Source organism: Engystomops pustulosus, chromosome 9 (genome assembly GCF_040894005.1).
Source record: "Engystomops pustulosus chromosome 9, aEngPut4.maternal, whole genome shotgun sequence".
NCBI classification, from domain to species: domain Eukaryota; kingdom Metazoa; phylum Chordata; class Amphibia; order Anura; family Leptodactylidae; genus Engystomops; species Engystomops pustulosus.
Genome location: NC_092419.1, coordinates 96,983,116 through 97,005,604, shown reverse-complemented (window position 1 = coordinate 97,005,604; position 22,489 = coordinate 96,983,116). Strand labels below are relative to the sequence as shown.

The window sequence follows — 22,489 nt, the reverse complement described above, 5'->3', positions numbered from 1 at the left end:
GTCGGACCCCCGGCTTCTCCACGATGAGATGTTTTTGGCTGCCTCTGGTACCCCAACTACTCAGAGCCAGAAGCAGAAGGCTCTGTCCAACGCTCAGTTACCATTCCCTTCTTATCACAGCTCCCCTTTCACTGCATATAGGCAGAGATTTGGTAAATATTGATGAATTAGAAAACCAAGTAACTTGCGTAATTGAAATCGACCTTTTTTGGCTGCTTTTAATGATTTGTAATAAAATTTTCCAATATTTAAAAAAAAAAAAAAAACGTTTGACAATAAAGGTTATACACTGGTATATGAGGATGTGTACATTATTCTTGCTATTTCTAAGTAAAGCGTAACGGAAAAGTCGGTGATGGCTTCAATAAGTATTTGTTGACTCCACATGACAAGTTTAACTGGGGGGTAAGGGAGAGGAGAGAATGGGGGCCGTGACCTGGGTAGGGAGTTGGGGGTAGAAGGGGGAGAAGGCAACTGACTACATAAGACTGTAGAGGAGTATGTAACCCAATACTCCTTCCCTCCATAAAAGCTTCCTTATCATGTAGCATGCTGTATAATTTATCATTAATCATGATCCAATGTTACTTGGATTTCACCGGTTGTATCGGGATAGTGGCCTGTGTCCACAATGTGGCAATTGCAATCTTTGCCTCTAAAAATAGTCTATGTTGGGGGGGATGTGAGACCAGGCATAGTCCCAATTAAGAGTGCCTAAACCCACAGACCGTTTTGGGTTAATTTGTGTTATAGAATATAACAAATATAATATACGTCTCCAGAGACGTTTTACTTTAGGGCAGTGGCACCACATATGTGCACGGGAGCCCTCCATAACACAACCTCTGAAACACTTTGACGGTGCCATGGTGAAAATTCTCGCCAGACGGGAAGGCGCCATGTACCATTGCGATAAAACTTTAAAATTCTGCATTAATTGAAATTTTAAAGGTGCGTTCCGCCCTGGGATTGTATTTTGAATCGGTGGGTACTACAGGCAGTCCCCGGGTTACGTACAAGATAGGGTCTGTAGGTTTGTTCTTAAGTTGAATTTGTATGTAAGTCGGAACTGTATATTTTATGACTGTAACCCCAACAAAATTCTTTTTGGTCTCTGTGACAATTGGATTTTAAAAATGTTGGATTGTCATAAGAACCAGGATTATCAATAAATATATATTACAGACACCTGTGATAACTGTTATAACTGATTATTGTAAGGCTAAAGTACAGTAAATTACCAACATCCAGGGGTCCTTTTGTAACTAGGGGTCATCTGTAAGTCGGGTGTTCTTAAGGGGACCGCCTGTACTTGCACTTCCCATGCCAGTGACATCACGTATATTTGGTAATTGGTATACAGATCCGTTCTGTTCAATTAAATGGAGCGGAAGTGCGATACCGCGGACCGCCACTGTACCACGTATTCCGTGGTTATTTTTTTTATAACGACTATTTGGCTGGACCTAGTGATGATATATTTTGTGGTGACATTATACATACCTTGTGACTCAGCGATGACACTAGTTCTCTATCCCCCCCATAGCCTTCCTCTGTGGTGTGTCGGTGACACGTCCCCTGTCACTGCCTCCTACACTCAGAAAAATGACCCATCTGTGCCTGTTCTAGCCTCACACTGGTGAATCAAAGGCTGCATGCCCTCCCCAGCCATTGTGTGCCCGGACCCCCCTCTGTCTGTCCCTCTCTCGCTCCGCTCCTGCACGCCCCCACACGCTTCCTCTGACTTGATGTCCCGTCAGCCGTAACCTATCACTAAATTCACTTGCCATCCCACGCAGACTTCCTTCACTCCCAAAGAAGCACTTTGCTAGTGAGACATTCACAATCGGAGCTGACAGAGCCAGCCATGGAAAAGCTATCCAGGTGCCGCATTTGACTGTCATGGCAACTAGCGCTGCGGGGGGATTTAATTAGCAACCAGTTGGATACGGAGAATTGTTGTTTTTTTTTTTTTTTTTTTAAAAAAGCCGAAAACCTCCAGCCTGCAAAGGGTTAAACGATCAAAGACAATCCACTATAGTTTTATATAGCACTGATCTGCCGCATTACATGATGCCGGCTGGGCCTTTTCCATGTGCTGGAATCTCTGTGTTGGAATAACTGGACCTCTGTTGGTATTTCCTATTGTGTTTCCCATAGAGGGCAATTTTTAGGATTCTGATCTGTTTTTTTTATCACTTCCATGTAAGGGTTGGTTTTTCCTCCATGGATATCACAGTTGTACATGAGGCCTTGATACTACTTGAAGGTACATGAAGTAAAATATGATGGAAATATACAAACCCACTCCCATGTAGTTCTTCTAACTTGCTATTTTCTGAACATTTCCATGATATTAGATGGGCTGTAGCGGAGGTCACTGACCCCCGAATGAAATATACATTTGCTCTTTTTTTTCCTGTCATCCCCTTTCTGCTGTGTCACCGTATTTCTGTCTTTTGTTTTAGTTGTGGTGTGTTATCCATGTACCAGGAGGCTCAGGATGATCAGTGTTCTATGTCCCTTCTGGATAGGTGAGTGCTGAGGTGCATGGGTTTGGGGGAGGAATAAAGTGAAGTGAACTTAAAGGGATTGTTGCGAGAGGCCGGTGACTCCTTCTGATGGTGGATGAACAGGGGTGGCTGTGGAACAGAATAGCAGAATAAGAGTTTATAGTGAAAAATCTAATAATTCTGGCTCTTACGACTGAGTAAACAGTAGAATGTAGCCCGGCTTCCTTAAAAACTGTAAGTAAGACTTGGAGAGCGACCATCCGCATAGAAAAACTGAGTAATTATAGCCCTAAGCAAAAATAGTCAACACACTTGGCGTCCTCCATTCTGCACCCGGTGCCTCTGTTCACTCATTAAGCAGCCGCTGAATTTGTAGGGTAACTTCCTGAAATAAGCCCAAGTGTGGGGCCGCGCCAAGGGCTCCCTCTGCCCAAAGGGCTCCCTCCTTGACTTCCAGGTAGCTGCCATCTTAACAGGGGTTTCTAGAGCACCACATAAAGCACCAGGTATCTGACTCTTTTTGCCTAATTTCTTAGCCTAATCACTTTTTGATTTTCTGGGTGGAGAAGCCATAGGGCTTAGATAAAATGATCACCACCCCGGTCAGTTTTGGTGCAGTACCCCCCCCTCCCCTCCTTCTTGTAAGCCCACACATACATGACCATGTGGATTGATCGCTTCCCTTCTGATTATTAAGTGACTAGTAATCAATATACATTTCGATCCGTGCTGTGACAACCTTCAGCGAGTGGGAGGTGAGCGATCAGACCTGAACCAGCGCTGTTCTCCTAGGAAAGAAAATAATATTCATGGACCTTCAGGAATGACGTCCTGGATCAGGACCACCTTGTAAATGAAGCGTACTGTAGATGTTACATGTATGGATATGTATGTACTGTGCACCACTGAGTCCTCTAGTATCTGCATGAAGCTCCGTTGTCATTCAACCACAGTAATTGGTCATAGTGTCAGCATGTGCCCTGCCTTATCGATTGTGGGCATACAAGGGCAGTGCATGGGTTAAGTACAGATAGATTTTCATAATTATCAAGTCTAAATCGATCTCATTGTCTTCTAATTATTTCATCCTTTGCAATTCTCTTTTTACCTCTTAAAGGGGTGGACATATTTAGACTAGTGAGGGGGCAGTTAATAAGGATAAAGCTGAGTTTTCAAGTATTTTTGTAAGCCAATTTTTTGAGGGTTTACATGAAAGCAGACGCCCAGTCATGATGTGAGCTGAGCAGTTGTATTGTGACACTGTGTTTTCCAAGCCTTGTAATGTTTTCGGCTGCGGCCCGGCCTGCTGTAGTTTTATCGCTCTTCCCCACCCTGTCCATGCAAAACGCATTCATTCAACACCAGCAAAATATTTCCTGATTTGGTTCCTTTGAATGCTGAGTCAGATGCTGCAGGAGAGACGCTGCCCAGAGCTGCTGCCTGCAGGCTTGTGCCTAAAAGATCCCTCTCTGAGTTACTATTAGTTATGTCCCGTCAGGAAATACAAACACAAGTTATTTGGCCTGTAACTCGCCTCCCCAGCTTCATCTGTATGTTACATTGTGCCGCAGTGATGTCACTATGGGCATTCCATGTGTCTGATTTACAGATTGGGGATTGGGGGGGGGGGGAGGGTAATAAACAGATTCTCACTTACTTAGAGTTTCCTCTACCTGTAATACAACTTCTCTGTTATAAGGTCTTGTGTCCGAAAATGCGTCAACATGTGATCTGCTTATCATATATGAGGTAATATGAGAAATCAGGTTTTTGTAGATCTGTCCTGCTGCTGCACTTTGGTTTCCTTTTGCTGCTTTTAATTTTTCAGTTTTCTAAAATCCTCTACTATGGGATTTTCTACAAATGACACTTCTCCCCTATTTATATGATAAGGCTACCTCCACATGGCTCTTTATTTGGGACATGTTGCATCTATGGCTAGCGCACGTCCCTGAAAATTAACTTGACATTCTTGCTTCAAAGAGGCCATTTTTGGGACCACACAGGGTCCTGTAACCCACCAGAACTTGCAAAATGTGTAAAACCCTTAAGTTTTTTTGATTTTCCCTCCTCCTATTTTTGTAAGTTGGATCCTCCTGTAGCACTCTCTTTAAATCAAGTTATTATTATGTATATTTTCATTATGATATGAATGTACCGTACATACTCGAGTATAAGCCGACCGGAGTATAAGCCGAGACCCCTAATTTTACCACCAAAAACTGGGAAAACCTATTGACTCGAGTATAAGCAGAGGGTGGGAAATGGATTGGTCACAGGACCCCCCCCCCCCCCCCCCCCCCAGTATGTATACAGCCTGCCCAGGTATATACAGCCTCTGCCCCAGTAGTATACAGCCTTCCCAGCCTGCCCCCAGTAGTATACAGCACATCCCAGCCTGCCCCCAGTAGTATACAGCACATCCCAGCCTGCCCCCAGTAGTATACAGCACAGCCCAGCCTGCCCCCAGTAGTATACAGCACAGCCCAGCTTGCCCCCAGTAGTATACAGCACAGCCCAGCTTGCCCCCAGTAGTATACAGCACTGCCCAGCTTGCCCCCAGTAGTATACAGCACTGCCAGCTTGCCCCCAGTAGTATACAGCACTGCCCAGCTTGCCCCCAGTAGTATACAGCACAGCCCAGCTTGCCCCCAGTAGTATACAGCACAGCCCAGCTTGCCCCCCAGTAGTATACAGCACAGCCCAGCTTGCCCCCAGTAGTATACAGCACAGCCCAGCTTGCCCCCAGTAGTATACAGCACAGCCCAGCTTGCCCCCAGTAGTATACAGCACTGCCCAGCTTGCCCCCAGTAGTATACAGCACTGCCCAGCTTGCCCCAGTAGTATACAGCACAGCCCAGCTTGCCCCCAGTAGTATACAGCACAGCCCAGCTTGCCCCCAGTAGTATACAGCACAGCCCAGCTTGCCCCCAGTAGTATACAGCACAGCCAGCTTGCCCCCAGTAGTATACAGCACAGCACCAGCTTGCCCCCAGTAGTATACAGCACAGCCCAGCTTGCCCCAGTAGTATACAGCACAGCCCAGCTTGCCCCCAGTAGTATACAGCACTGCCCAGCTTGCCCCCAGTAGTATACAGCACTGCCCAGCTTGCCCCCAGTAGTATACAGCACTGCCCAGCTTGCCCCCAGTAGTATACAGCACTGCCCAGCTTGCCCCAGTAGTATACAGCACTGCCCAGCTTGCCCCAGTAGTATACAGCACTGCCCAGCTTGCCCCCAGTAGTATACAGCACTGCCCAGCTTGCCCCCAGTAGTATACAGCACTGCCCAGCTTGCCCCCAGTAGTATACAGCACTGCCCAGCTTGCCCCCAGTAGTATACAGCACTGCCCAGCTTGCCCCCAGTAGTATACAGCACTGCCCCAGTTCAGCACTGCCCAGCATTAAAAAAAATAATAAACTTATATACTCAACCTCCGGTTGCCCCGATCTGCAGCGATGCTCCCCCATGTCTGCGCGGGTCCTCTTCTGGCCTCCCGCACCCGTCTTCTGTTTCCCGGGCGGCGCCTAGTATGACGTCATCAGCGGCCGGGGGAGACAGCAATGGCGGCTCCCAGCACGATGTACAGGAGCCAGAAGAGGACATCGGGGGAGCCAGAAGAGGACATCGGGGGAGCCAGAAGAGGACATCGGGGGAGCAGCGCTGCAGATCGGGGCCACCGGAGGTTGAGTATATAAGTTTATTATTTTTTAACTCGTTGTGACTCGTGTATAAGCCGAGGGGATGTTTTTCAGCACATTTTTTGTGCTGAAAAACTCGGCTTATACACGAGTATATACGGTAACTCTACAGAAATTTCTCTTAATGTGGTATTGTAGGTCCTTTTTTATGGTTTTGTTTATCCCCCAAATAATTTTTCTTAATGGATTTACACAACAAGAAGTGATATGAGAAGTCATACGAGTCTTCACTTGAAGTGAAGGGCGCGTTCTCATATGGCGTTAACGCATTCGTTTTTAAAAACAAAATACATCAGAGAAGAGATCTGCCTAGTTACACTGCTGTTAACATTGCCTTTACAAAATGCATGTGTTAACACAATATTAACATGCAGGACATAGTGTTAACATTTCATTACCCTGATTTATAAATGCAATGTTAACAGCAATGCAGTGAGGCAAATCTCCTCTTCTCAGTTGTTTATGGCGTTTGAATGCGTGCGTTAATGCCAAGTGTGAACGCACCTTTAGTCCGTGTTCAAATGTTGTGTTTTGGTTGCGTTTAAAAAATTATTCTGAGGAGATTTGCATCATTTTATCACTGTTAGTGGTTGATGTAACAGTCAACACAATGTTTACACATATGTTTAACATTGCATTGACTAAACATGTATTAATATAGCATTTACATTTGTTTTGTCACCATGTGTCGGACTTCAGGAGATCTGGTTCATGATGTCTCTGGATGCAGGACCATCGATTACAGTGGAGGGCTTTCTGAGGAAGAGAGAGCTTGACTTCAGTATCAAAATCTGCGCCTCCGTGACTTATACAACCAATTTACATGTCACTTCAATGTAGATTTTCTGGATGATGCCTCCACACTGGGTCATGACGGAAACCCAATCTGGAAGGTGTTCGGCTGATTGACAATATGCTGGTAGTGGTTTATTAGGTCAGTTTCTGCTGACAGGTTCCCTTTAACCCCTTCCCGACGCGCGCCGTACTAGTACGGCGCGCGCCGGGTCCCGGTGCATGGAGAGGGCTCGCGGGCCGAGCCCTCTCCATAGCCGGTAAGTCTTTGCTGCATATTGCAGCAAAGGCTTACCGGTAACACCCGCGATCGGTGCTAGCACCGATCGCGGGTGCTTTCACCGCGATCGCCTCCGGCAATGCTGCCGGAGGCTTCAAAAAGATGGCGCCGCATGGGCGCCGCCATCTTGGCGCGGATCTCCGCTCCCCGATGACGTCACGGGGAGCGGTGATCCGTTGCCATGACAGCATCGGGCCTCACGAAGGCCCGAAGCTGTCTCGTTTTAACCTATTCATTACAATGTGCTATCAGCACATTGTAATGAATGAGGAGTAAAATCCCCATATGCTGCCATATTGCAGTATGGCAGTATATGGTAGGATCGATCAGACAACCTAGGGTTAAAGTACCCTAGGGAGTCTGAAAAATAGTTAAAGTAAAAGTAAAAAAAAGTTAAAAAAAAAAAAATTATATTAAAAAAACCTAAAAATTCAAATCACCCCCCTTTCCCTAGAACTGATATTAATATTAATAAACAGTAAAAATCATAAACACATTAGGTATCACCGCGTCCGAAAATGTCCGATCTATCAAAATATTATAACGGTTTTTCACTGCGTTTAACCCCGTAACGGAAAATAGCGTCCAAAGTCAAAAATGACATTTTTTTGCCATTTTGGAAAATATAAAAAAATTAATAAAAAGTGATCAAAAGGTCGCACAGTCCTAACAATGATAGCAATGAAAACGCCATCAAAAGTCGCAAAAAATGACACCACCCACAGCTTCGTACACCAAAGTATGAAAAAGTTATTAGCGCCAGAAGATGGCAAAATCAAAAAAAAAATTTTGTACAGGAGGTTTTAATTTTTTTAAATGTATGAAAACATTATAAAACCTGTACAAATGTGGTATCCCTGTGATCGTAGCAACCCAAAGAATAAAGTAGACATGTCATTTGGGACGCAGAGTGAAAGCTGTGAAATCCAAGCCCACAAGAAAACGTCGCAAATGTGTTTTTTCACCATTTTCACTGCATTTGGAATTTTTTTCCCGCTTCCCAGTACGCGCCATGGAATATTAAATACCGTCACTACGAAGTGCAATTTGTTACGCAGAAAATAAGCCATAACAGAGCTCTTTATGTGGAAAAATAAAAAAGTTATAGATTTTTGAAGGTGGGGTGTGAAAAATGGAAGTGAAAAAACTAAAAAAGGCCAAGTCGTGAAGGGGTTAAGCTAGAAAGTGATGGAATTATGGGTTATACAGCAAATGTTTCCTGTGTTGCTTATACTTTGGTTATTGCACTTCTTTAGTGTAGCCGATATTCTTGTGTGTCTGCAGATAACAGGAATGTAAATGTTTAGTCTGGCCGTACAGCCGTTCCATGAGGGGGAAAAAAATTTCTGACCACTTTAACTGTGTAAACTTCAGCTCATAGAATGATGAACCATAAGGATATAATCCACCCATGTTTATAGTAGTAGGCATGGTACAATGGATCTATCTCTGCAACAGCACCACTCTTATGAATTGGCCGTGCCAGGTACTGCAGCTTGGCTATACTACAGATTGGTATCTCTCACCTGGGGACAGCTATTCCATCTCCCCTCTTTATACATGCACACTTGGCTGCATGCAGGTTTAGCGAGAGGGCAGTAAGCCTCTGGGAAGAGCTTTTCACACTTTTCAGGGATAAGGGTGTGATCATTAGGGCTAACTTGGATCCAGAACACACTATTCAAATAGGTCATTGGTGTGAATGTGATCACTGGGAGTCCCGCTATTCTGTGTTTTAAGGCAGAAGTTTCATATCCCCTCTAAGAGCTAAAGGAAACGGGGATTGGGCAGATTGATATCGACATGCCTGATATATTACATCTGCTATCAAAGGAGAGTTGAGACACTGTGGAGTTGGCAGGTCTATCTACTTTGCAACGCTGGGGATCTGGGTTCAAGTCCCAGGTCAACATCTGCAAAGAGTTTGTATGTTCTCTCCGTGTTTGCATGGGTTTCCTCCGGGTCCTCCGGTTTCCTCCCACACTCCAAAATATACTGGTAGGTTGATTAGATTGTGAGCCCCATTGGGGACAGGGGCTAATTTGGCAAGCTCTGTGCAGCGCTGCGTAATCTGTGTGCGCTATATAAATAAATGTTATTATTAAGAATTATTATTTGTGACCACCTAATAGTTTTCTCCCTGTGACATGGATAGTCTCTTTGCATTGTATACAGCTGTACATTTTTTTGGATCTGCTTATAGTGGCGCCATACAACACTTCTTTATCTGTGTTTCTCCACCAATGCCAGCTGAAGGTACTACAACAGCCCCCCATCCCATAGACTGCCATGCAGTGCCTGGAACCGCCCCCCCCCCCCCCCCCCAGTATGACAATAACGCAACATTGTTTCGTTTAGAACAATTAAATTATGCAACAAATATCTGCAGAAATTCTATGAGTAACATAACGAGAACGACCGCATTTCTGTGTAATGATTCACAATGATTGATAACGGGGACAGATGAGTGATCACACTGAACATCATGACAGGGTTATGCCGGGTGGGAAGGGGGCAGAGAACAAAGAGCGCAGCAGTGTGAGGACACACAATCTTCACAGTCCTTCTACTTGCATACACAAAAGTATGAAGAAAAAACTCAGCAGGGACTTCTACCTAATACTGATTCCCTTTGACTCTCAAAACCAAAAAATTATGTTTCGCTTCCTCTATCAGCATGCCGGGTGACTACAGCAGGTGATGAAGGTGTTAAATTGGGTATTGCAAACTCCACTGCAGGGGCCACCAGGTAAAGCTGTGAAAACATCTGCTTGTGGCAAGTGAAAGCCCCAGGGCACTGTGTGACCAGAGAAGATATGTGCTTCTGGTGCAATGTATCGGCTCAGGTGTTACCTCTCTTGTCGCACACTACACCCGCTGCTTAACAGCCAGGGAAACGGGGAAAATCGTATAACATCACCCATTGGCTGCCGCTTGATGTCGTCGCTTCAGACAAGTCTGTAGATCGTGAGTCATAGCAATTGTCTGCAGAGCTCCCAGGGTATGACAACCCAACGTTACTCATATTTATAATGTACCGACCATTGACAGAATGGCGCTGAGCTGTCAATAATCACCCAGCGTGTGACTGCTGAAAATAACATCCGCACAGTGTACAGCGTAGTGTAGGAAGGGTTAACCACGGTGCATGCTGGGTATTTTATGGGTATTGAATTTTATGAAATGAATGATTTAGTGGCTGAACCTGATTTTCTTTTATTTTTTGGGGTACACACAAGCCAGAAATTGTATAGAACCTATAAGGGATCTCTTTTCCAATGAGATTAGTAAATAATTTATATACCATATATTTGGATTAAATCGGGTTTTCAGGAATCTGGAATGGGTTGGGAAAGAAAAAACAGATACTGAAACATGACTCTGGCACACAGCTAGAAGTTTAGTGGGTCACTGAATCTGCTTTATTCAAAGAATGGCCTTCTCAGACCCTGGGACATCACTTATATTTTTCAGGGGACTTCAATTCCTCTGTTGTCCCCAACATCAGAGGAGGCCGCTCTGTCAGCTCCATAGAAATGAACGGGGCATCTTGCACCACCGCGACCAGCTGCTCTGGACATCTCTGGGTCCAACGGGGGTACATCTAATCCCGGCTGTCCAGCCAAACTAAGCAATGGTGGGAGAAGAGCCTTGGTGAGAGAGCTAAAGAAGAAGAACCCAAGATCACTGTGTCTGAGCTCCAGAGATGCAGTAGGGAGATTGGAGTCACCTATCACTGCAGCCTCCAGCAGTCGGGGCTTTATGGCAGAGTCTGGAAGCCTCTCCTCAGTGCAAGACATGAAAGCAGCATACAGTGTGCAAAACACAAAAGGATCTCAGACGATGAGAAATAAGATTCTCTGCTCTGATGAGATGAAGATTTAACTTTTTGGTGATAATTCTAAGTGGTGGAGAAAACCGGGCGCCGCTCATCACCTGCCAAATACAGTCCCAGCAGTGACACATGGTGGAGGCAGCATCAGGCTATGGGGGCAGGGACAGGACCACTGGGTGTAATGGAAGGAAAGATAAATGCGGCCAAGTGCAGAGGGGCACATTTACTTACTCGTCCCGTCGCAATCCCTGCTGTGCGTTTTCCGACCTGGCTTCAGAGCTGCCGCGATTCAGTAAGATTGTGCGTCCAATTGCCTGCATGTCTCGCTTCCCTGCTGAGGTCCGCCGGAGTTCACCATCTTCTGCCCGGTGCATGTGAGTGCTGATCTTGTGACAATTTGATTTTTAAATTCCGTGGTTTGTCCAAATCAGTTGGGTTGCCCCCCATTTGTGTTCATGAAAGCTAGCGCCGATGCGCCACAATCAAATTGCATACGCACAAAATCCGGGGTAATTCAGCACAAAAAAGAAAAATTCTGGAAACCCGACAGAATCACGGTCCTCTGACCCTTAGTAAATGTGCCCCAGAGGCTCAGAACCTCAGACTGGGCTGAACCTTCCGACAAGACAATGACCCTAAGCACACAGCTAATAACAAGGCAGAGGCTCCAGAACATCTCTGTGACCATTCCTGACTGGTCCAGCCAGAACCCAGACCTAGACCCAATGGAGCCTCTCTGGAGAGACCTGAAAGTGGCCTCCACCAACATTCACCATCCAACCTGAGGGAAAGGGAGAGGATCTGCAAGGAAGAGGCAGAGGATCCCCAAATCCATGAGGGAGAAACTTGTAGCAACTTCCCAAGAAGACTCCGGGGAGCACCAGCTCCAAAGCTGCTCCTACCCAATACTGAGCAAAGGGGTTCAAAGCTTATGGCCTGAAATATTTCAGTTTTTCTTGGTTAATTAGCAATAACATCTATATTTCTGTTATTCTTTCCCTTGAAGATGGTGTAGAGTGCACATTAATGCTAATTGGCTGCACTGAAACAAAGAAAAATTACTGGATAAAACTTGTGCTTCAGAAGAAGCAACTGACTAAACAGCTATGTTCTGGGGAAATTTTATACAAGACGACCACCTTCAGCAGTACCTCAAAACCTTTATGACTAGTTTAAATATACTGCAAGGTTTTCTATAGAAATACTTCGTGGTTGAACACCAATTTCCAATGAGTGTTTGGTTGGAGTGGACAACCACTTGGGTGAGTGTGTGTGTGGGGGGTTGGGGTTTGCTGGAGTTGTGGGTATGATATTATTACAACTATTGTGTCCTCTACTATGCCTACTGCCCCTTTTTGAATGTATCATACAGTTTTCAGCTGTGTAATTCGTATTGTTTGTACATGTGAAAAAAAATAAAATAAAAAAAGTTTTACGAAAAAAAGTGAGAAATTTTAAAGGGGTGTGAATACTGTTGGTACCCACTGTATATAATAATAATGATAATTCCTTTATTTATATAGAGCACACAGATTATGCCAGATCAGCCCCAGTCCCCAATGGGGCTCACAATCTAATCAACCTACCAGTATGTTTTGGAGTGTGGGAGAAAACCGGAGGACCCGGAGGAAATCCACCCAAACACGGAGAGAACATACAAACTCTTTGCAGATGTTGTAGATAACAGTACTGAGGCACAGATACCTAAGAATTAGGTTAATGACGGATAAAACTTTCTAGGGGTCTTCCTATTATCTCTTTGGGCCTTTGTCATCATTTTCAGACAGTCCATAGCACAATGGGTATAGTGGTGGTGCCGCCTGTGACCCCACAGCTCTGTACATTCCCCCTTTGTGGGATATCTGCCTCTAGAAGGTTTCTCTATTATTTAGGCGCTCGGTATTGTCATAAGCATTAATGGTCCTCATCTTTTAAAATCTAGTAGACATTTATCTGTGGTCGCCATAGCAACCCGAGGCCTTAATTTTCCTCGAATTATGAGTATATGGTGTACTGCAGATGTTTGTGGTCCAAAATGTTCTGACCAACAAAATGCTTGTCCAGGATTATAGTTGAGCCGTTGAAGCAGGATTGTTTATGGGATGTGTTTCCAATAAAGATCTAGCTGGGGAGAACACTATGAAGTCTGTTTTAGCTGTGTCAACATTTATTTGCATCAGGTTTTATTTAGTGCAAAATAAAGGTTCCCAAATATATTTAACACTCGTCTATAATATATAAATCAAGTTTTTTGTGTTCTTCTTGCAGATTCACTTAAAATAGACTCTTGACGCTAAATATTACCCCATTAAACTACTAGTCCTCTCAGGAAGGGTATGAACTGTCCTTCTAGAATTCCTTCTCGCTCATTAACCTATAAACACATCTCCTACAAAGTCTTGTGATAATGAGCAGAGAAAAGTCATATTTGCCTGAGATGAGTCAATTTTAGAGGTTGCATGAGAACTGTCACTTCAGGCCTATTATTAGGTAAAGAAATAGGCAGGAACTGTATCTCACATTTCCAGTTATATATTTGAAGGGGTTGTCCATTTTCAGCAGATATTTGATATGGTTTGTGTAAAGAAAAGTTATACAATTTTCCAATATACTTTCTGTATCAATTCCTCAATGGTTTTCTAGATCTCTGCTTGCTGTCCTGCTTTAAAAGCTTCTATTTTTTACTTCCAGTGGATAGAAATCTTTCCATGTGATGTGATGGAGATGCAGGAGCCGTTATTATCACACAGCTCTTATTACTCTCTGTAATAATAACGGCTCATGCACAAGCGTGTCCATCACAACACATGGAAAGATTTCTATCCACTGGAAACAAAGAAGAGGGCAGCAAGCAGAGATCTAGAAAACCACAAGGAATTGATACAGAAAGTATATTGGAAAATTGGATAACTTTTTTTTAACACACACCATATCAAATATTTGCTGAAAGTGGACAACCCCTTTAACTGGTCTGTAGGTCCTAGAATGTCAAGCCTGATGCGATTATGAAAGATGAGATTCTTATCTTTTAGTGTGATGCCAGCAAAGTTCTTTTAGGTCCTACTGATCTCAAGGTAGAGGCTAAATGTGCAGCCTCATGTCCGGCAAATATGACTCTTCTCTGCTAATTTTCACATGACTTTTGAGGCGTTTTTCAGATAAACGGACGAGATTTCATACAAAAGATGGAATTCTATAAATAACACTTTCATCATTTCTGTCCAAAAAAGTCTCTCCTTTTGTTGCTGTAAGTCTCGGTTTTACCATTTCCTCCATAGTTCACTGTTCTCTTCCATGAAATAAAAGGACTAATTTGTACCAGATTGTATTTCATCTTTATGTTCTGGTCTTTGTTTTTTATTAGTCTCCATAGGACCATCAATCACTACAAATGATCTGCTTACATAGCAAAAGAAATATTTTCCAGTATCCTATATTTCCCCCAGTGTCCCTGTCTTGTTTCCAAACTATGACCGCAATTTTTTAAATAATTTTTAGTGGGGTCTTATTTTTACATTTGCATATATTGAATTTATCATCTGCAAAAAGGATCAACAAAATACTGTATTTCTACATTGCTGCTTTGCATTAGAAGTTTTTAATTCTCCTTATATTGTAAATGGAAACACCTTGAAAGTTATCACATTATGCCTTCCCCTGCAGTAACCTTGAGTGTTCAGACGTCTTCATTGATGGATCTCTTTATTAAGTAAAGCTTGTTATGTCGGCAATAAAGCATTTACAGATTATTGTCTGGTGTTGCTACTAATCCTAGCCTAAAGGACGAAAAATCAACTTATGTGCGCTAAAATGTTTGAGAACTTGCAGTAATTTGTGCAGAAAGTGGCACATGGACCTTATTGAAATGTCTGAAATACAAACCAGGATGACAGGAGGAAAAGCACTTGGGGGGGGGGGGGGGCATTAACATCTAGGCAGAATACATGCCTGCATGCAACTAGACCAGATAAAGTAAAATGTATATATAATACTTGGACAATCTTAAAGGGGTATTCCATAGAGTATTTTATAAAAAAAAAAGCCTCTACTGAGCATGGTGGAAGCTCCACCCATGTTGTGGGAGGGGTTTTAAAATAGTTAGTTGGTTGGCTGCTCAGACATCCATGTAAATTTTGTTCTGTTCATTGTTCTGTAACATTGATATTATGAAGACCTAATATGATGGCCACTCACTTCCAAAATAATGTCAATATTTTGCGACTCTCAAGAAGACTTTGCACCTTACAATGTAGTATTAACCAATCATTTATGAAATCTGACTGTACTATAAAGACATCGGGTGGTCATGCCAATGGTACGCCGGTATCCAGTGGGGTTGTACAAAATTTGGCAAGATTCTCAAAACAGTGCCACATCTGGTTTTCTGTGGAATTGCAGCTCAGCCTCATTAATGGACGTCAACCACCAGGTTGAAGGATTGTAAATCCAGCACACTGACATACTGGCGTGTGCCCGCTCTGACAGGATAAACTCTTCTTTAAGCTTCCTATGCCCTTTTTTTATTAAATAGGATTTCCCATGAAGAAAAGTTAGGCCTTATCCTGTGGATAGGGCCTAACTTGCTGATCAGTGAGGGTCTCCATGCTGAGACCCCCACGATGGGGTCCCACGTAACACTGTTGGACCCCTCATCAGACTAATGGAGCAGACGGCCGTCATGACCGTTCTGCTCCTTTAATCTCTATAGAGCTGACAGAAATTACCAAGCACTGCGCTTGAAGGACCCCTTGTTTTCGCAATCTGTGGGGGTCTCTGCATGGAGACCCCCACTCATCAGCAAGTTAGGACCTAACTTTTCTTCATGGGGAAAACCCTTTTAGAAAAAAAGGCTTTAAAATTATATAAAGAGTCTGAGGGTGTCCAGAGCCCCTTATGCTCTGGTATTTAAAAAAAAAAAAAAAAAAAAACTTTTTTACGATTATGCAAATGAGCCTAACAACATAAAAGAGTGAACCATAGGGGAAGGCACACCAGTATGTCAGTGTGCTCGGTTTAAAATCCTTAATCCTGCTGGTAGATACCCTTTTAAAGGGGTTCACACATATTTTTATGTCATCCACTGACCACAGGATTGGATATAACATGCTGATCAGTGGGGGTCCAACCACTCAGACCTCCCCAATATTATGAGCTTTCCTAGTATTGAATAGCTGGTCAGGTGAAGCATTGCCTCTGTATTCCTAGTTTATAGGACTGCGGTGGGAAAGTACACCCCTGAGTACATGATGAATAGAGCGTCAGGGTGCATGCTCCATCTCGTGCTTCACTGTTCATCTAATTATTGGTATCTTTCCCAATGCATGGACCCTCACTGATCAACAACCATGAGAATGTAATCCCTTGAGCATGGATGCTTACATTCCTGCGAATGCTATAGATTGCTGGGGTATGTACTTTTTCTGCCATCACTTAAAATGTGAGGCTTTAGAAGCTTACCATTTGCTAGGGGGTCAGTGTTGTACCTCTGAAAAATTTAGAATGAATTTAAGGAGTAATTGCCCTTGATAACTAGACATTCAGTTTCAACAATGACCATCCCAGTTTTTGGTATGTAGATGCTTTTCCATGACAACCACCAGTACCCCAGTGACTACCTCCCTTCCAGCCGCTCCGGCATATCACATCCCAGGGTTATGCTATGCACGGTAATTGGAAGCGTCCTCTCAAGGTCCTGTATCACTTCATCACTGGGATTACATCCACAATCTGTGCTAAGATGTTGCAAATTTTATTTCCCACCATTAACACTTGGAGAACGTCCAACATTTCAGACGAGGAGCGCTGACCTGAATAGACAAAGCAGATTTCCTGTTTATAACGAAAATGATCAAAACTTTTAGGATGTTTGGATTTATCGGGGGCCATAATATTCTTTATCGGTGGGAGACCTGAGCCAGTCTGAAGGGGGAGGGGACATAGGTAGCTTTAACACTTACTGTGACATCTTACGCGTTGTAAAAATTGCTGAACGGACAGCGTAGCTTAATGGGGTTTTCTCATCTTAGACGTTGATGGCATATTGCATTTATGTGGGTCCCACCTCTGAGATACCCGGACCCTGCGACGTCCAGGCTGCAATTGAATACAGTGGTGGTCCATATTAGGTTAAAAGCCAATCTCTCTGAGCTGCCCTCCTGTTCACTTCTATCAGAGTTACAGAAAATACACGGAGCCGTATTCAGTCACAGATTGGATAAGGTCGGCCAGAAGCCACCAGATAGGAGATCCATTCTTAGGATGGGTGTATTCCGCATGTAACTGATATTTATCATATATATAATTCTAAAATGGGAAAACTCCTTGTTCTGCTTCCCTGGTTCCTGCCAGTCACATACCCACCTGTAATACCAGACACAGTCTGCGGGTAAGAGGGGTGCTGTTTGAAAGGGATGCAAAGCAAAGTTTAAAGGGGTATTCCAGGAATCAGCATAATTCATATACAAGTGGGCACTCAAAATATAAGCTAATGTGTAATTAGTTGTTATTTAAAAATTTTGCTCCCCTTAGCAGAAAATGCTGGTGACATAGACTATAATGAAGAATTAAAATGCTACTGGCCCTTTAATCAGTCCGTTAATTTCCTCCGCGCGGTCCGTCGCAGAAAAGAAGATGGCCGCTGGTCACATGTCCACATCACATGTCCTGTAGCTCCCTGGGCAGGGTCATGTGATCACCACTATGTTTGGCTGTAGTCGGTTGGTTGCAGTACATCCAGTATGGTCAGTGTTGTGGTGATGGCAGTTACACATCATTACTATGGTAACAGTGCAAGAAAACCTGTTACATCATCACTGGGAGCAGAGCATAAGTGGTAGGAGGAGTTACTGAGAACTAAAGCATCATGGAACTTGTAGTTTCCAGTGGCGGCCATCTTAGTGATAACTCCACCTACTTTAGAGAGGCCATAAATTTTATAAATCATAAAATCTAATTATTTAAGCTTCATTTTGTGACTAATGACATTGAGTATTGTTGTATTCATTTATTTATATCATCAAGGGTTTTTGTGTCAGACGTTCATATTCCCGGAATACCCCTTTAAATCTACTGATGACAGTGTGTGTGACAGAAGAAGGGACAAGATACTGATCACCTATCCCAATTACAGCAGTCTGGTGGAGTAAACCTGACCAATAGGCGGCACTGTATAGGGAACTGTTATTTAATTGGTTCCAAACAGCACTTTGCTGGTACAAATCCTAATAGTATAGAATATCATAGTAGTTTTAATCTCTGCACTTAAACCCTTGTTGCTAAATCTTGTGAAAGTCCCAGCATACCCGCGCAGGTCCATGCTATACTGGGATTGAAGAACGAGAGCTGTAGATCTTCCAGAAACCTCCTCTTTAGCATTTCCAGCCCTTGTGGTGGTCTTGGATGTTTATCACTGCGCTCGTCCCCCTCCAGACACTCATTTCCATACATATTTAAGGCTGTGTAAGTTGTGGGTTTATAACGTGGTCTGCAGGCAGCCTGCGAGGCTCTGGCGGCTCAGTACCTAAGAGCCGTGGATGTGCAATTTCCGGAGCCTGGAGCCTTGTTTCCATCCTTGCTTTGTGTCTTTGCTCCCGCATGAAATTTTTCCACTTCCTTTGTACTCTCATGCGAGCCACGTGGCTCTCTGTGCAAACCCTTACATGACCCTTTCTGCTGGATTTCCTTCTATACATAAATGCTGTGAGTTTTTAGCTTTGCCAAGAACATGCTGTTATCAGACGTTACTCGCGTGCTTCTGTAAAATGTAAACGTGTGATTTATTTTTTTAAAGATCATATATAAAAATTATCATTACAGACTTTTATGGTCTGCAATGATCTTTCTTTAAAAAAGTTACTGAATACCCTTTAAGTAATTCCGTTTTGATTTATAAATGCAAAGCTTGGAGTTCCTCATAAACCGCAATGGAACGGAATGGTAACTTTGTTTCTACCCGCAGCCACCTCCAGAGGGAGCTTATGAACATTCTATACAGAATACTGGACATAATAAGAAGGAAGCAGCAGTGAGCTCCACCTAGTGGTGGCTACAGGAATAGTAGAAGCAAACTCTAGTTTAGCACAGGTTTGGTGGCCACTTTAAGAGGATAAAACCTATCCAGGAGAGTCATACAGAAGTGCAGTATGACTAAAGTAACACCAGTCATCAATAGTGGGGAGTGGGAGGCTTCATCATCCTATGAATCACAAGAGGCATAAGTGTCCTGGAAGTTAATGGAAAGTGACAGCCTGATCTTCACAAGGTTTTAGTGATCTGGCGATGGCACCAGCTGCTGATGGCACAGTTACCAGGCAACTGCTTAAACATATCCAGGTGCTGGTATTCGCTACTAGGAGGAATAAGGGCTCCACAATAAGGGAGATGGTTATACGATGCAAGAAACCGCTTTGATGTGAAACATTTAGTGGACCTTTATTCATATGGAGCATCTTTTCTTGAGACTGTTACTCTGTTATTCCTCCTGGCTGTACCCCTACCTTTTCTAGGAGGAATAACAGAGGAGAGAATATTGTTAAATGAAATCTCGTTCTAAAGCAGACCTATTCGGAGGAATGTGACCATGTTTGTTGCCATTGTTGTCATCTAGAACAAGTGATGTCGTAGAAGGAAACCTAGTTAGAGGCTTTCTCCTCTGCCCCGTATCAGGTTATAGAAGCCATCCGTGTACCGCTGCAGTCTCCATTGTCCGGAGCACTTACCTCAAATTTCAAAGTAATGTCTGCATCTATTATATTGCATTGAGGGTTCTACTAGTCGGAGCCTCTTAACATCTATTATGTCTAAACATGTTTTTGTGCCCTGTTCTATGAGTCCTGACTATAGAGGCTGGCACCACACACATACAGCCACACACAATAAACTGGTGGGAAAATTGTCTCCAATTAAAGCAGCTTCATCCAGAGATCTGTGAAGTTATAAAATACCTGAGACAGTTTTCTATGTATAATGTAATGAAAGGTTTTTTTTTTTTTTTGGTTTTTGCTTTTTTACCTGTAGGGTTGAGTTTAGGACCTGAGCTCTTTTATGTGTGGGTACAATGGTCGTCATGCTGCCCATAGAAATATGAGGTTGGGGTTAATGGAAAGCACACTTCCCTTTTTTTGTTTTTAAAAGGAAAACAAAGGGTGCTCAAAATCACAGCGATCGGCTGATGCTAAGTTTCCCTGCAGCACCACCCCTGGCGAAAAGGGGCATTACACAATAGAATCAGTGTATTGTCTCTGCTGGGTCCTCCACAGTATATGTTCACTGTTAGTAGCAGTTCTGCTCACCTCTGGGGACCCACTGGCTCAGGACCTTAAAGGAAACCTACCATCTTGGTTAATCCCTGAGCTGAGTGGTTTTGCTGAAAAAAACGATAACATTCAGGACCTTTGGAAAGCTGGGTCAGGCTGGCTGACATAAACACATTACACACGGGAGCTTGTAATTACAAATGGAGGTTAGTCAAGACATGACTAATCAACCTGAGCTGGATCACTCATACACAGCAGCTGGGGGGTGGTGCAGCAATTGATTATTCTGCCTTCAAGCACAACCCAGAGATTACATCGTCCTCTCCTGCAGTGAATATCTCACGTGCTAGGAGAAGCGCTGAAGGAGACATAGAAGTGACAGAGCTTCATTATCATAATGTTATATCTGTTTTATCAGCAAAACCACTCGGATCAGGGATTAACCAATATATGATCCTGCATCAGTGTAGCTACAGCATTCTCAAGGTATGTGTGCTTCATAATGCATCAAATCAAATGGTAGGTTTCCTTTAATAAGGGATGTGACAATAGGTTTCTAAAATCAAGCGCCCTGTTTTTATTACATTTTTTGGTCTACTAATAACCTCATGCAGGGCATTGGTAGTAACCTCAGTGTATGCTTATGTTTCTGCCACGGGATAATACACGTCGGATTAAGTCCTGTTTCCCTCTCTGACCTGGTGACAGCAGAGTGATTGCATTGTGGAGGCTGATTGTATTGATTAGGCTGCGGCACCTTTTGATGTTTGCTGTTTAGCTTGTGCTAGGATTGTGCAAATGTGGCTTCTTAAAGGGACATGATCCACAAAATGTTCCCTGCAACACCAGGGGTTGCTTGTGGCAGGATTCATAACTACGGGAAGGTTGAGGGGGCACACCACAGTCACATCTGTCACTGGGGACAAGGATGGTCTCTTTCCCATAAGAGTCCAATACTTCATAGTTAATAATAATGATGATAATAATAATCTTTATTTATATAGAGCCATGAAATTCCACAGCGCTTTACTAATCAAATAGTTGGGATCTTGGTACAGATTTTCAAGTTATATCCCGAATTTTGGCTGACCCTGTGACAGAAAGTCAGCTCCACATTGGCCGACATGGCTGTCAGACAGCTGCTTACCGTCCCTGAAGTCTTAGCCGCATTGCAAGTTAGGATTTCGGATAACAGTCACATCTTTTTGGCTAGAAGTACACCCTATTATAGCCTGACAGATCATCCTGGCATGTGCCCCAGCTGTTTTATAACTCTTCCCTGCTGTATTTTTTCCATTAGGTTTTCTCTAGGAACTTAAACAGTCATCTCCGAAAGCCTATCACTACAAGGTGGGAAGGAATTTTGTCCATTGACGGAGTGGGAACCCTTGTGGAAAGAGGCGCTAGTGTCACACAATGAGAACCCGAACAAAAAACCATCTACAGATTATGCATGTAATTCCACTCCTAGGTATACGATTGCTATTATTGTAATAGGGTCAGTGCATCGACCCGGTGCTTTATAATCCACTCCGTAAGAAAAAAATATCTAGGGCACATGTGGATTACCTAGTGTTTAGTCCCAGGTGCTAGCTGGTGTCTACATATGGGGTCTGTATTGCTGTGTACCTGGATGCTAAGAGGTTAAGGCTTGTTCCCTAGCTGTTGATTTGGTAAGATTCCTATGCTCCTTGCAGATTTTCTGGAGTGCCAAGGAGTGAGTCACAGGCTCCAGCGTTTATTTATATCGTGCTGAGCATACCGCTGCCATTTACTGAATATTTGCCAGGGATGCACACAGAGCTTGCAGGTCTGGGGTGATCACTGCGGTATATTTCCCATTTGTGGACCTTTTTAGGAATGTCTTGATGAACAGGGAGAGAATTTAGAGATTTATCCACATCTACCGTGTCTAAGTTTCCGAACGTGTAATGAGTTTACTGTTGCGACCACCTGTATGTGAGTGAATTCAGTGTTATGTCTTTTACGAGCTCCTGCCGGTTGCCTGATGCAGATTTTTTTTGGAATCTATATTCCCTTTGTGAACCTGTGGCATTAGCACTCGCCTAATTGAAGTCGTCATGTCCTGCTGAGCCGATCGGCGGGACCCCTCA

At 43.5% G+C, this 22,489-nt stretch overlaps 1 protein-coding gene across 8 annotated transcripts in view; it reads left to right on the top strand.

The window, feature by feature from the left end:
* The window catches only part of IQSEC2 (IQ motif and Sec7 domain ArfGEF 2), a 152,922-nt gene that overhangs the window by 42,712 nt on the left and 87,721 nt on the right, over nt 1–22,489 (top strand). For 5 of the 8 annotated variants that reach the window (XM_072124262.1, XM_072124257.1, XM_072124259.1 and 2 more), the window contains one exon: nt 2,469–2,534. The exons of the other annotated variants lie outside the window; for them this stretch is intronic. In XM_072124262.1, the coding sequence (XP_071980363.1) occupies nt 2,485–2,534 (50 nt within the window). In that variant the 5' untranslated portion in view covers nt 2,469–2,484. The remainder of the gene's footprint in view (nt 1–2,468; nt 2,535–22,489) is intronic. 8 annotated transcript variants of the gene reach the window in all.